Consider the following 15160-nt stretch of genomic DNA (forward strand, 5'->3'; position numbering starts at 1 on the left):
GTAATACAGTGTGTCACAGAATTCTTAGGTGGAGTCCCCCAGTGGAGGAGTCGGGGATGCTCAGATAGCTTTATTATTCCTTAGGCAGCTCGTTATTTTGATGTACTTTTTTCAACAGGTTGGGGTTCTGGTTGCGTGTCTTTAGTAAACCTCCTTTGTTACACTGTGCTCTAGATTTTAGAGTCAAGACAGAGACTCAAACGTCTGTTCCATTAATCATCTCTATGCCGGGCACTCTGTAGAGTGTGGAGAATATATTGATAAACCATTCCTCATGGGATTTACAGTCGGTGGGCATGCTGGCCATTAATAAAATGATTATATGCAATAAAATGATCACACACAAAGCCTTGGTGGTTATGATAAATACAGTGAACACCTAGTATAGGGAATCTGAGCCGGCTTGGGGTGGTCAGAGAAAGCTAGCCCGAAGAATTGACAATTAAGCTGGTACCCAAAGAAGAGTAAACGGAGAGGGAAATGTAAGAATGTTACGTGTGGAGGAACATGGCCCTGGGAAGAAAAAGGAGCCTTGTGTGGCTGGAGTACAGGAGTGAGGAGGGGTGAGAACAGGGGAGGGAAGGAGGATGGCCAAGTAGGCAAGGGCGCCAGGCGAATGCCACGGAGTATCATGGCGGACTCTGCTGGGCAAGATGCCACCTTTATCTCCATTGACTTGCTATGTAAAGCTGTAAAACTTCTGTGCCTCTGTTTCTTCACCTGCAAAATGGGGGAAATGATATCTAGCTCAGGGATTGTACAAATAATTTGCTCATAAATATTGCCTAAGTACAAAGTGTCCAGCGCTGAATGTATGATGAGGATTTGTCCCTATTCCACTTGAACCAAGCGTGGAGCTCACACACCTCCGTAGCAGATGTAGCAGAGTGAGGAGTGTAGTTTGAGAAACCAGCCTGCCAGGTTAGACTCTCCTCTTGGCTTAGCCCAGTGTCTTTTAGAAAATTGGTAAGCTTTAGTTTTCTCACTTATAAAGGAGGAAAAATAACAGTGGCTACTTCTAGGGTTACTGTAAGTGGTATGTGCAAAGCAGTTAGCCCTCTATATGGCACCACAATGAACTGTACACACATTTATGCGTGAGTCTGCTTCTGGAGCTAATGGAGGTTTAATGGGATGTCATTGTGTGTTTGCTAGTGAAGGTAGAAATCCTTTACACGTTAACCAGGAGTCTCCTAGCATCCCTACTTCTTTCTGCTTGTGATTTCTGCTTCTTTGAAAGCTCCTTGGATCGATAACCTTAGACCTTCTTAAAGAAGGGCTGGAAATGACGGAAAATATGCCGCTTCCTTCTCCCCCTCCCCAGCCGGAGTTGCCCCATGGACAGTGGCGTGTTATGAATTGGCGAACTTGCTCTGTACTCCTCAATGAAAAGCGATTCTATTTCAAATTGACAAGTGTTGCTTGACCTTTGGGGGTCAATCTTACCACGAGCTTACATGGGACTTAGGCTGGAAGGATGTGCCAAGTCTCCATCTGGATTCTGTCATATGTGAGGTTCTCTGTTTAAACATGATGTTATTACTGAGATGTCCCCCAAATTCTCCATCGGTCAAGGCTGAGGCAGGCTGCCCAGGTGTTTCTTTTGGCATGTTTCTGGCTGCTGCTGCTTTTGCCCCTTCTGCTTGTCCATCGGTGGGGAGTTTCCTCTGATATTACGCAGAGTAGCTTCTGTCCTGCTGGACTTCTGGCGAGAGGGATGCTTGCAGAGAAAGAAAAATGCTAAGATAATGGAAGACACATGGGTGTTCACATCTGCACAGCAGTCCCGCAATGAGTGCCCTCTTCTCCCTCTCTCTCCTGCCTGATAAATGCTTATTCTTTTTTTTTTTTGCCTCTGGTTCAAAGCTCTGTCTTCCACCCTGTCCTTCCCAGCCTCTACTGCCCCCTCCTTCGTTGGTGCATTGCCCTTCTCTACCTGTCCTTCCCAGGTGGGATAGGATAGACAGCAGCTATCCTCAAGGGCAGGAACCGTGTTTCCTTGGTGCCCAGCAAGCACAGTGCCTGGCACAGAGGAAACACAGGTGTGTTTGACAATGAAAATCCTCATCCTGTCATCAGGCAAAAGGGCAATGAAGCTGCTTCTGTAATAGGCAGAGAAGAGTCTGTGAATAGCCTCATTTAATTTCTTCAATCCCCTCCCTTCATCCAGTACTTTTTTTTTTTTTTTTAACTGATGCTTAGTCATCATGTTAGCATTTTTAGTCTTTAAAAATGACTAGGTAGAGCCATTTCATCCTAGGAAAGAAAAAAGCACTTAACCCTTGCTGCTGATTTAGCACTTCTTAACTAGATCACATAAAACCTCTGGACGTTTGGAAGGACAACTTTTTTAATGTAAAATGTTCACTGTAAGTGGTGGTGGTTCCTTCAGAGGTCACAAAACCACTTCACCAACCAAATTCAGATGCTTGAATCATGTGGCGCTTTTTTTTTTTATTAAAGATTTTATTTATTTATTTGACAGAGATCACAAGTAGGCAGAGAGACAGGCAGAGAGAGAGAGAGAGAGAGGTGGAAGCAGGCTCCTCGCTGAGCAGAGAGCCCGATGTGGGGATCGATCCCAGGACCCTGGGATCATGACCTGAGCCGAAAACAAAGGCTTTAATCCACTGAGCAACCCAGGCGCCACTATCATGCGACTTATTAAATAAATCCACAATGTCCAGGAGGAAGCATGGGAAAGAAATGGAGTAGGATAGGGTCCATGCTATGGAAAGGATGTGCCACCCTACTGGATTCCTGGGTTTTGCTTTGTTCACGTGTTCAGTCTTTGCCCCATCAGCTTCTTTGCTGATGCAGAGGTTACATGGACTGGAGCGGAGGTTCTAAGAAGGTGGAGTTCAGCAGATGGGAAGTGCCTGGTGTCAGTGCATTTCCACTCTTGGGGATGGCAAGTACTCCTGGTCCCAGCTGCAGGTGCGCGTCAGTCTGGTGAGTCGTGATGGGTTTGGTTAGCATTTCTCAGGCAGAGTACACGTGGGGCCAGAATGGGAATGGAATGAGTATCCAAGATAGTTATCCGATTTAGGGATGATCTAGCTGTCATTTTGAAGGTGTTGTGATTTGTACATTATGACTTGGTTCTTCCACCCCATTCCTTTCCTCGGTAACATGCTCATTCAGTCCTTTTTATCTGTGTTCAACACATTTAGGTTTCATTTACTGGATCTATGTTGAACACGTTTTACAGGTTTCTAACTTGCTATCTATATTTAACACTTCCTATGAGCTCTATTCATCCTGCTTGTTTCTCTTGTCCTCTCTAGCAGAATTGAATATTCTTCAATAATATAGAAAGCACATCATAATGGTTGCATACAGCAGTACAATACTTACTATAGATTCTCATTAATTGGCTTTCATAGGTAGCTCGTTTAACTCCCGGAAAGAGAAAAGTAGGTGGACCATCACTGGTTCCAGCAATTGATAACTTTACATTTATGTTGATTTGGAAAATCAGCAGAAGAGAATTGTAGAATTGAGGTGTTTCATAGGTGGAAAATACCTTCAGTCCTGCCCTTTGCTAGGTGGCTAGAAGCAGGGTATGGTGATAAACAGAAATGAGTCCTGGAGAGAACTTGAGCCCCATAATCTCCAGTCATGTCTAGTTTCAGATATGGAGTGTGAGGCTCAGAGAGGTAAAGTGTCTTATCCAAGGTCACACAGCTAGTTATCTGTCAAACTTGGTAGTCTTCAGTCCCTTGAAACCTGGTTCACTGTTCTTGCCTCTGTTGTAAGAAGTGAAATTACTTTCTGGTGTTCTTTTGGCAGCTGAGTTATGGTAAGCATTTACTTGAAAGAGCTTTTCTGAAAATGAGAATGCTCATAAAGTCTCCCATGTTTGAAAATAGATGTTTTTTACGTTTCACTCTGGTGAGTGCTAATGGGGGTCTCTTTATTTCAATGTGTCAGTTATTCACGAAGAGAGATGAGAAGTCGGCAGAAGAAATGCGCAGTTTTGTAGAGGGGTGGGGTGATTAGTAGTGTGGTTGTATTGGATTAGACTGTTAGATGGGGTGTCCTATAAACAGGAGGAGCTGAATTGGCCCTGAACATGCTTTTCTTTAAACTTAAAACCACAAACATGTGACACGTAACTATTTATTTTCTCCTTTTCTGAAAGGTATCCTATTCTTTTCTGACCGTAATCTTGGTGGTTCTTTGAAATAACAGCATACATGATAAAAGTAAATGGAAAATAAATCCAGGTGTCTTTATTGGATGCCTGTTTAATACCAGGCATTGAGAACTGCGGATACAACGTGAATGAATAAATCTGCCTGTCCTTATGGAGCTTGTAGTCTAGAGGGGAAAGAAAGGAAATACAGTAAAAAACAGAACAAACATGAAATGAGTAATACAAAGAAAGAGTACAGTAATTGAGTGGAATGGAGAAAATAACCAGAGTGGTGTATTCAATGTTTCTGGAGAGCCTGCTTTGGAAGGAGTGACCAGGAGTTGCATTTGCCATTGGAGCTAATGGAGCCAGGCATGGGGAGGGTGGGGGAAGAGCTCTGTGGGACAAGGGAAGAGTAGTACAAAGTCCCTGAGGCAGGAGTGGGCTTGGGTGTGGAAGAAGAGTATGGAATTGGGAGACATAGGCAAGTCATTTGGTATGTGACCTTGTGGGCCATGCTAAAAAGCCTGGATTTTTGTCCTGGGAGGACTGGGAAGCCATGGAGGGTTTTTAGCAAGAGAATGCAAGGATGCTGATTTAGGTGTTAAAATGATCTCTTGGACTGCCGTGGAGAATGGAGAAAGCAAGGCAGTATGGAAGCAGGGAGACCAGTTAGGCTCTTGAAGGTGCCCCAGTGAGAGGTGCAGCTTGGAGAGGAGTTTGAGTGGAGTTGGGGGGAAGTGGACAGATTTCCAGACCTGGGCGTCCTCATGATTTGCTCTTGGATTGGATGTGGAGAGTAGAAGAAAAAGAGGGTTGAAGGACAACTTCTGGTCTTTTTGGTTTGACCTGGGTGCTGCCATTTACTAAGATTGTGAGCTCCAGGGGAAAATCGAGGGCTGGGCAGAGGGGAGGACAAGGGTTTTGTCCTCAGCATATACAATGTGAAATACTTACTAGACCTTCATGTGGAAGTAGTAAGGATATTGAACGTGTCTGTTGAAGAAGAGACTGGGTAGGGATGCCTGGGTGGCTCAGTGGGTTAAGCCTCTGCCTTCGGCTCAGGTTGTGATCTCGGGGTCCTGGGATCGAGCCCCGTATCGGGCTCTCTGCTCAGCAGGGAAACTGCTCCCCCTCTCCCCCTGCCTGCCTCTCTGCCTGCTTGTGATCTCTCTCTCTGTCAAATAAACAAATAAGTAAATATCTTAAAAAAAAAAAAAGAAGAGATTGGGGGTGGTAGATATATACTTGAGTGTCATTGGTCATGGAGCTGGAGTGATATCAAGAGAACGGAGTGAGAGGTGAGGACAGTCATCACTGATGTGCCTGCTGGAGGAAAGAGCTCTGAATATCGTGGCTGACTGGTCATTGTCCCTTCGCATTGGGCTCCTGCTTTAGAACCTCTGATGAGCTCTCTGGGCCAACACTTCCCATCAGTTAATTCCTAATAGACAAATAAAGAAGGAAACAGCAAAAAGGGCAAAAGTAAACATGTAAATCTCAAGAGCCACGCACACGTGTATGTGTCCGTGGCACTAAATTTTAGGTGGAATTTATTAGGACTTGTACCCAGCAGTATAAAAATGTTAATAAACATTTGCTAATGATCTCTAGTTGACAAAGCGATTACTTCATACATTTAATAGATCTTGAATATTGTCCTGCAAAGTCTTTGGCTGGGATTTTGTAGAAGATGTTAAAGCATTCCCTGAGTGGCACTTAGCTCCACCCTTGACAAAAACTAAAAGCCTGCCACTTAACACTGAAGTGATGAAGGCCTTTCTTTGGGTAGAAAAGCAAATGTCTTAGGTGGGTTTTCTGTGAGTAGGTCCTCCACCTGGGTTAGGTGCCTCCAAAATAGAGGACAAACGTCGCTCCCTGCCTCTCATAGCCTAGATTTCTACAGATGGAAGATGGTCTTTCCAACAGTAGCTCGAGGGATTACCCGAGGATGGAGAGGCCTTGAGAAATCCCCTGGTTCCCCTCTCCTCCTCTACCCCACCCCCCATTTTGGAGATGAGAAGACTGAGGCCCAAGGTCAAGAACTTGAGGATTGTTTTACCATTAGAAACCACTCTTCAGGATGAGGTTCTTCAAGGTCCCCATAGTCTGTGATGTTGCTTGGGCCACAGATATTTTGAGGGTCTTGGTTATTTCTCCAGGAGTTTAAAAAACGAAGTATTTCTGCAGAGGATGGATGGGGTCAGGGCATGGGAGGAGGAACCAAACATTCCTTTGGTATTCATTTGTCATCCTCTGAAGTTATAATTCTGCTCTGTTGGTGGTGAGTTTCTGATTTGAGGGGGTGAGTTGTGCGATAGCGAGAACACCTAGTTTATCATGATTGGGGCATGGAGTGGGAGGGTCGGAGTATGAAATGATGAATGTCTCATTAGGCAGAACTTGAAGAAAGCGATTCCTGGCCAGGAGCACGATTAGTTGGACTCCCAGTTCTCTAAGCCTGCTGAATTGACCTCCGCTTTAATATTTCAGGAGTGGAGTCATCCACTCCATGTTTACAGAGAAATCCCAGGCACCCTTAAAGATCACAGATTGTTTAATCAAAAGTGGAATTGTCTGACATTATCAACACTAGTCAGTCTCTGCTGGGTCCAAAGCAAGGACAGATTTCTCTCTACGCCTCATGAAGAGAGACCGAGTCAATGGGGGAAAAGTCCTGCTGGGGCCTGCTGAGTGGAATTTAGGACCTGCTTTAAACACTGGATTCTCTGAATTGAGGATCCATTTATCCGGTGGTCTCTCAGCTTTTTTACAGCAACTTCATCTGCTTGTAGTCGGCCGCCTTGCTCAGTGTCCCATCACAATTTCTGTCAGAAGATCACTGGCTGGCCCACGATGAACTTGTCCAGGTGACAAGTGGATACAGTAATGGAAGTGGCATTTCCGGTTTCTGTGTTGAATGGGTGCTGCCGGATGAAGCGGTGGGTGGTGCCTGAAAGCAGGGTATCAGTGGGGGGGGGGGTGAAGGGCATGAGAAATGGAACCAGGATCCTCTGGACATTTCTAATTGTGTCTTTTCTCTTTCTTCCTTACCCTCTCCTTCGTTCTGTGTCCTTTTCCTCCTCCTTGTTCTCTGTCCCCCTGTGTTTCTGCATTTCCTTCTTGACTCCTAGATACAGACAGAGAGATCCATGCGGCCCCTCATGTGAGTGAGAAATTAATCCAGCTGTTCCGGAACAAGAGCGACTTCACCTTTTTGGCCACCGTGCAGCAGAAGCCATCGACTTCAGGAGTGATCCTCTCCATACGAGAGCTGGAACACAGGTAAGCTGTACTTTCGAAAGTGTACTTAGAATTAATGGGCTATAAAAAATGCCTTGGAATTGGGAGGTTGTATCTCTAAGAGGACATGTAGCTAGCTGAGACCTTGTTGCTGTTGAACACACTGATGAATTTTCTTTGCATTAAGAACTTACTTTGGGGGGTGCCTGGGCAGCTCGGTGGGTTAAGCCTCTGCCTTTGGCTCAGGTCATGATCTCAGGGTTCTGGGATCGAGCCCTGCATCGGGCTCTCTGCTTATCAGGGAGCCTGCTTCCTCCTCTCTCTCTGCCTGCCTCTCTGCCTACTTGTGATCTCTGTGATCTTTGTAATCTGTGATCTTTGGGAAGCAAGAGGTGTGTGGGGTCAGTCATTGGCACATTGTGTGTGGGGAGGGGGCTGCGGAGCTCGGGGAGGGCAGGGAGGAGCAGTACTATAGACATGGGCACCTCTATAGCCACTAGAGAGAACAGAAGTGTCTGGGAGTTCACCGATTCCCCCAGGCAGCCTGTAGTCAGTGATTGACAGAATGCAGGAGTTCAGAAGCCTAGTTCCTTTGCCTTGGAGGCCTTAAAGCCAGACTGGCTCTGCATCTTGATTAATTCCTCAGTGGTACCTGGGATTAGACTGAGGCTTCCAGGTCCTGCTACTCTCCCTGCCCCCACCCCCCAACACTTCTTAGGAAATCACTTGTTCTCAGGTTCATGTGTCAGTCTGCTTCTGGGGAACCTGAATTCAGGTAAACCCATTCAGGTGGACCTGTCAAGAGCAGAGCTCTGTAAAGGCAGTTCGGGATGCTAGGTCAGTGGTTAGGGAAGAGCGCACAGAGGGGCAACTCTGGAAGGGCCAGAATTCTGTCAGGTCAGGAAGTCTTGAGGTACTGAGCAGGAACAGGGTGGGCAGTCAGAAGAGAAATGCAGGAAAATGTAATTTTGGGGGTGGAATAGAGAGGTGCAGAAAACAGACTAATGGGGATGGTGCATAGGCTCTCCATGCGCCTCTTTCCAGAGGTGACGATCCAGTGTCCTTGTTTCATTGGTTAAACTTGATCTCTGCCTCAAAGGGATGTGACGGACCCCAATCCTTACATAGGGATGTTGTCAGCATCAGAATTTGGCTGTTTCTGAGTCAGCCAGAGAAAGTGAGGTGGCACGTGTTGGGGAGCTGGTACAGGTCAGAGGCCAAGTGTTCTGTAGACGTGGAGAAGGCGTAGGAGTCCTTGTTACTCCAACATGGAGGTGTCCAGCCAGTCTCTGCTTCACAGACCAGGAAGGGTCATGTACTTGCCAACCCCCTGCACCCCCTCCTCCCGGGGCAGCATGGAGGGGTTGGGTGTGAGGGTGGCCACAGTAGGAAGGCCATACAAGAGTCCAAGGATGGAACATAGAGGGTCTTGAATCTCCATGAAAGCAGGGCGGGGGGACCCAGGGCGGGTGAGAAGTGAGCGGAATGGCAACTGTTGTAGTAGAGAGAGCCCTGACTGCAGAGCCAGCCTGATGGGACCTGGAGTTCTAGGTCTCGCTCTGCTGCACCATTGAAGGTCTCAGAACTCCCTTTCCTTGGGATGAAGGGAGGTGGCCATCTACTTGGCAGGGTTGCTTGTGACGGTGGAAGAGGATAGGGCCTGCAAAGTGGACTGCCCTTAAATATACATTTCTTCTGGTCTAAGTATAAATCTTAAAGCTACTACCTGGCTTTCTCTTTTGGATTTTTTTTTTTTTTTTTAAACCCAACTCCTTTTAAGAAAGGTTTAAAAAACAATTTGTGTGGCCACACGGTCATCTGATGCCACCTTCCTTCCCTTGCAGGTTTCTAAAGCAACCTGGGGGTCCTTGAATGGAGAATCATCTCAGCATTTTTCATTGTAATAGGAAAACCTCAGTCTTGATTGAAAAAATAATAAACATAAGGAAGTGGAGAATTCCCCTCCCCCTTGGAGTTCTGTGGTGCCTTCCTCCATGTTTGTTTGCTCTAATCAAGACTCGGAATTGCCAGAATCTATCATGCACTGGCTGTGGTCAGAGAGACTACCTGGTTTCCACACTGAAGCAGATGTTCACCTAGTTAAGGAGACCTGGCATGTAAGAGGGATATATGATTGTGTATTTTTAGGAATTCAGCTATTACAGTCCAGCAGTGTTCCTATCTGTAATAGAGAATCTTCCATCACTTCTCAGATTTCTTCCCAGGACAAAGTCTAGAGCAGCAGATTATCTTGGAGACATTGGTCATGGACCTCCAACCAGATATAGAAGATGACCAAGGATTTGAGGCTTTTGATTCAGTAGTGGAGGATTTAGGGACAGGATAGGTTAGATGGAGAAATTGGAATCTGTCAGGGATCTAACAGCTTGCCTAGAAGGTGAGACTCCCCAGTTCTTTTCATGGTTCTTTCCCATATGATCTTCTTTGTATCACTCATGATCCAAGTGAATTAAAAATGTATCTGCCACAATTGGGATATTGGGTTTCCCAATATGGGAAAGTGGGCACTTGGGTTTCCAGATAATTTTGAAAATGTTTCTGTTTCACTATTTTTCAGTATATTCAGAGTTGTGCATTCAACACAGTCCTCCACAGATTTCCATTACCTCCCAGAGAAATACCACACCCTTAAAGGTGCCCCTTAACCATCTCCCCATAGCACCCCAGCTTTAGGCGACCACTCATGTCTTTTCTGGCTTTATGGATTTGCCTGAACCACCCAGGCGCCCCTACTATTTCAATTCTTAATGAGTTAATGAGTTAATAAGTATGTCATGAGTTTAGTGTCCAGCATTTAGGACAGTGCCTTTTATCAGTGCTTAAAGTAAAACTAGTTGCTACTATCAGTATTGCTATTGTTTTTAATATCGTCGTAATACTCCTAAATACAACATTAGTAAGAGAATTCAAGAATTTTCCCCAGGAAGAGTTCAACATTATGTGATTACATGAATTGCAGATTTCCCCCTTTTCATCTCTCATCTCAAAAAGATACCAAGAAAGAAAATGTAACCACTATTCTTTTTTTTTTTTTTTTTTTGGTCTTTCAGTGTATCAGAAAAAAAGCTAAATTTCCTTCACATGAGGACAACATACATACATATTTATATGTAAGACAGATTGATAGTAGAAATGACCAGACATATCAAACAGATTTAGGAACACACTGAAGACTGGATTGGCTGCTGTCTTCCTGTCTTTTGTAAGGAACTTTAATCTGTTTTTTTATTCCTCGCTATTATGGAGATTCTAGACAATGGAAGACAAAAATGGAATAGCTGTTTAAAATAGAAGAAACATTTTCAAAATTCAAAATGGTGTACTTCAATCAAGGAGAATCATCAAAAAAAGAATATACAACTCAAATGCCAGGGACCGAGTATACAATGGGCAAATGTTGGCTTGGGGTGGGGGAAGGCTCTCCACACAGCTTAAAAGTCCAGATACCAAAACCAGACAAAGGTATCAACCACAGACTAGTAGCTCTTCTGCATATTGATGTTAGAGTTCTCAATAATATACTACCACGTCCAGGAATCTATAAAAGGGATTATACAACATGATTAAGTGGGGTTTATCCCAGAAATGCAATCTTGGTCCAACATCCAAAATTCAATTAATATAATACACCACACATCAATAACAGAATAAAAACATGATCATCTCCACATATGCAGAAACAGCACTTGGGGAGCGGAGCAAAAAAAAAAAAAAAAAGATACCCTTTCAAGATAAAAACAAACACACATCGTACGCACAGACTCCGCAAACCAGTAATGGAAAGCAACTTCCACCTGGCTAAGAACATCTAACACAAGCTACCATCACACTTCATGGTGAAGAGCAAAGCGGTCCTCCTTCAGAGCAGGCACAAGACTACTTGTTCTCACCACTTCCATTCAACACTGCTCTGGAAATTCTAGCCAGGCCAGTTAGGCAAGAAAATAAGGCAACCAGGTAGAGATAATTTTCTTTCTGTCCTATCTGCAAATAACAAGATCTGGTATGTATGAAGAGCGCTTCACTAAGAAACTAATGAGGTCGGCAAGTCTGCATCATACAAGGTCCAACGAAACGTCAGGTACATTTCTGTAAAGTAGCAATGAGCAAACAAAGTGAGATTATGAAAACAATTCCCTTTATCATCTGATGCCACTATACTTTAAAAAGTCATGCAAATGCTGTACTCTGAAACTATAAAACACTGTTTAAAATTAAAGAGAATATAAAAGGGAAAGAAATTCCATGTCCATGGATACTACCACCAAATGGCAATACTCCCTAAAAAAACCCTACAGATTCAACGTAATCCCTTCGAAAAATCCAGCTGACATCTTTACAGACATTAAAAAGCTGGCCTAGGGGCACCTGGGTGGCTCAGTGGGTTAAAGCCTCTGCCTTCGGCTCAGGTTGTGATCTCGCGGTCCTGGGATTGAGCCCTACATCGGGCTCTCTGCTCAGCGGGGAGCCTGCTTCCCTTCTCTCTCTGCCTGCCTCTCTGCCTACTTGTGATCTCTCTCTGTCAAATAAATAAATAAAATCTTAAAAAAAAAAAAAAAGAATCGAAATAGTAGGGGGGTGCCTGGGTGGCTCCGATTTGTTAAAAAAAATCTTTTATTTAAGATTCTTTTTAAAAAATCTTAAAAAAAATCCTTTTTTTAAGATTTAAAAAAAATCTTAAAAAAATTTAAATAGTATTTTTTTTCTGTGTGAGCTAATTGGAGGCTTTGTGAATTACTCTCTGGACTTGAAATATATAGGTAATCCATCTATCATAAATATTTCTGGTAGAGTCAGCCTGAAAATGATATGAGCTGATACTTGTATTTGGGAAGGCTGAGAAATCTTTCATGACTAAAATGTTCATTTTCCACTTCTTACAGTATTAGATAATTTTAAACTTTGTCAACTTATGTTTTGTCAAAAATCCTTTCACTGAGCCCTGTTTTCTGGGGGCAGAGGGTTGGACAGTCTGTTCTTTGTTTTTATATATGTGGTTATATCTTTAATTCATAATGTGAAATACAGGTATTTCCTTCTTGGCCAGGCTTATCAGGGGACTGTATAATTTATTGGCTTTTTAAATTAAACCATTCTTTGTTTTATTGGTCAAATCTGTTTTTCATTTTAAATTCATTGATTTCTGCTTTTTTACCTCCTTTTTGATTACTCTGTTTATTTTTAGTAGCTTCTTAGATGTTTTCAGTGTTTAGCAAGATCACTGAAGGCTTCATATTTTCTTGTGTATTGTTTCAAATACAGGTCACTGCTATCATTCTGTACCTCTCTGTACTTTCCTGCAGTTGTTAATTTTAGTTTGATTTCCTCCTTGATCCAAGTTGGGATGTTTAGGTTTTCAATCACTTTGAAAATTTTAATGTGTGACTTCTGGGTTTTTCTGAAGAAAACCCAGAAAAATAAGTGGGGAGAAATTTTAGACTTTGGAGATTGCTGAATTTTTTTTTTCTGGTGACCTTACACATGTTAAATATTGGTGGCACATTTAAATGGATGAGTAGCTCTTGTGTATGTAGCTACAGACAGATATAACTTCATATGTGACACTTTCCAGTTGTGTTACTCAATTTCTGTGTGCACTTATCTGCTGGAACTGTGTGACCTGAGAGAGGTAGACTCCCAACTTCTAGGATTAGATTTTTGTTCTGTTCTCCTGGGGTAGGTTGAAGGGTCAGATCTGGAAGGGTCATGTGTGACGTGTACCACATTGCATTGGCCAGGACTGGGAAATCGGGTTTAGCATTGTGGCAAAGAAGCGAGAACATGGGCATTGGAGTAGCTATGCAGTTTTGCTCTCAATTGTTGGGGATGTTTCCAGTGCAGTCTGTGCCCAAATTAGGAAAGTAGCCTAGTTGAGAGACTGTCACAGGGTTTTCTTGAATATGAAGTACTCTTACATAAATAGTATGCACTTAGCAAGTCTAGAATGTTCCAAAGATTCATTTTCTCTCTCCCTGGTCAGGGGTGCTCAGAAATTTCATGGACAGTTTCAAAGGTTCACATGGAATCTATTATCCCAGGCACAGAGACTGCCTGGGATATGTTGCATCTTGCATAAGACGGTGAAAAGGGTGAAGGTGTTGGTATCTGGAAACTGAAATGAATAGTACCTTAGGATTTTTGTGATGATTAGAGCTATTTATAAAACCCCTAGCTTAGTTCTGGGTACCTAAGAGAAAAAGTGGAATTTTGATACCGTGGGGAAAACAGGATGCAGAGGGAGGCCAGATAAGCATATAGTTCCTTTTCTTCAGTTCAGTGGTTAAAGGAAAATAATGTCTATCACCCAGACTCTTCTGGTAGCATTCAGTTTCCAGTCAAAGTTCCCTTTGCTGATGGAGCACAGTGGAGGAAGAGCATACTGGATCTGAACACTGTCCCCAGCCTTCTTGGGCTCCATGGGAAGTGATCATCCAGTTGTCTTTTCCAAAACCATTGTGCAGAAAAACTACATTTACTGTTCTGGAGTCAGTTTCCAGTTTCTACTAGGCTTCTGGCTACTCTCAGGCAAGGCCATTATTGACTTAATGGTGGAAGAGTTCTTTTAATGGCTGAATAGTTTTCTTAGCCAAAGGCAGCCATCTCTCTCATCTGGTGGGGATCCAGCAGTCAGAGGTGGATCATTGGGGGAGGTTGTGATGCCTTTAAACCAGGAGTGAACTTCTTGGCCCACCAATATGTGGAAACTCCCTAGGTAACTGAGTCAGGTGAGTTCCCATGAAGATCTTAAGTGAGGAGATGAAATGAAATGGAAAACTCAGGTATAGGGAGGACTGATGAAAATGTATCTGCAGGTAGCAGTTGAAGTATAATCTTATGTAATGGGCACTCTGTTATTCTAGATTTGTAATTTGTGATTTGGTGGGGGTGGTTTTGTTTTTGTGTTTTGCAGTTACCGATAGAGCCCTTAGAAAGAGTGACAACTCTTCATATCCATTGCAGATTTGAGGTTTATTTTTCCTGATTCATGTGTGTTAATACAGAGCTGTGCTAAAATGGAAAGCTTAATTAACATAGATTAAATCTAATTGAACGTTCTGCCAGTGTATGCAAATCTGTAAGATTTAATGGCAGATCTTCTGTTTTTCAATTGTATTCCTAAATTACAAATAAAATTTCAGCATCGTTAGCTGAAAGCAAGAGTTCTAAGACAAAGCTTTCTGTGCAACGGTTCTAGGAGAAGATGAGGAGGACATTTCTGGTTTCCTAAGGAAGCCTCTCCCCCTCATCAAAGGAAACCTCGGATTTCAGAAGATACCGTTTTCATTTCCAGAGTTCTTTGCACTTCGATGTCAGGTACACCAGGAATTGAACCTAGGACTCTGAATTCCCAGATGTGTGAGCTGTAGGAGTTAGTTTGTCTCCGTGTGTGTTCGTGTAAAGTGAAGGTGCCGGTTAGCGCGTCTGGAAACCCTGAGAGGACCAACAGCAGCACTTGAGGGAATGGTTCCTCCTACGTCTCCTGTCAAGACCCTCAACAAATGTCCTTCCGCTTCCTCTCAGGGCTGCTTTCCACATTTATTAGTTCTTCCTCAGATACTACAGAAGGGAAAAGGGTGTATTGGGACCTTCTCACCATTTGAAATAGTGATGAGGTTTTTACATCAAGAGATTGTTGTAAACTAAAATAATGGGTTCTCCTAACAGAATACATTCTGTAATTTCTAAGCGGGCTTACCTTTGTAATTATGAATGATTTAAACCAATATTTATTTTGTACTTTCAGATAATTGAGCAGCA

General features: G+C 43.4%; 1 protein-coding gene across 2 annotated transcripts in view; it reads left to right on the forward strand.

Moving 5' to 3' along the window:
* The window catches only part of NELL1 (neural EGFL like 1), an 823138-nt gene that overhangs the window by 67272 nt on the left and 740706 nt on the right, over positions 1 to 15160 (forward strand). For both annotated transcript variants that reach the window (XM_082747362.1, XM_082747363.1), the window contains exon 3: positions 7273 to 7423. In XM_082747362.1, coding sequence (XP_082603488.1) covers positions 7273 to 7423 — 151 coding nt within the window. The remainder of the gene's footprint in view (positions 1 to 7272; positions 7424 to 15160) is intronic.

Source organism: Mustela nivalis (assembly GCF_964662115.1).
Source record: "Mustela nivalis genome assembly, chromosome: 9".
NCBI classification, from domain to species: Eukaryota; Metazoa; Chordata; class Mammalia; order Carnivora; family Mustelidae; genus Mustela; species Mustela nivalis.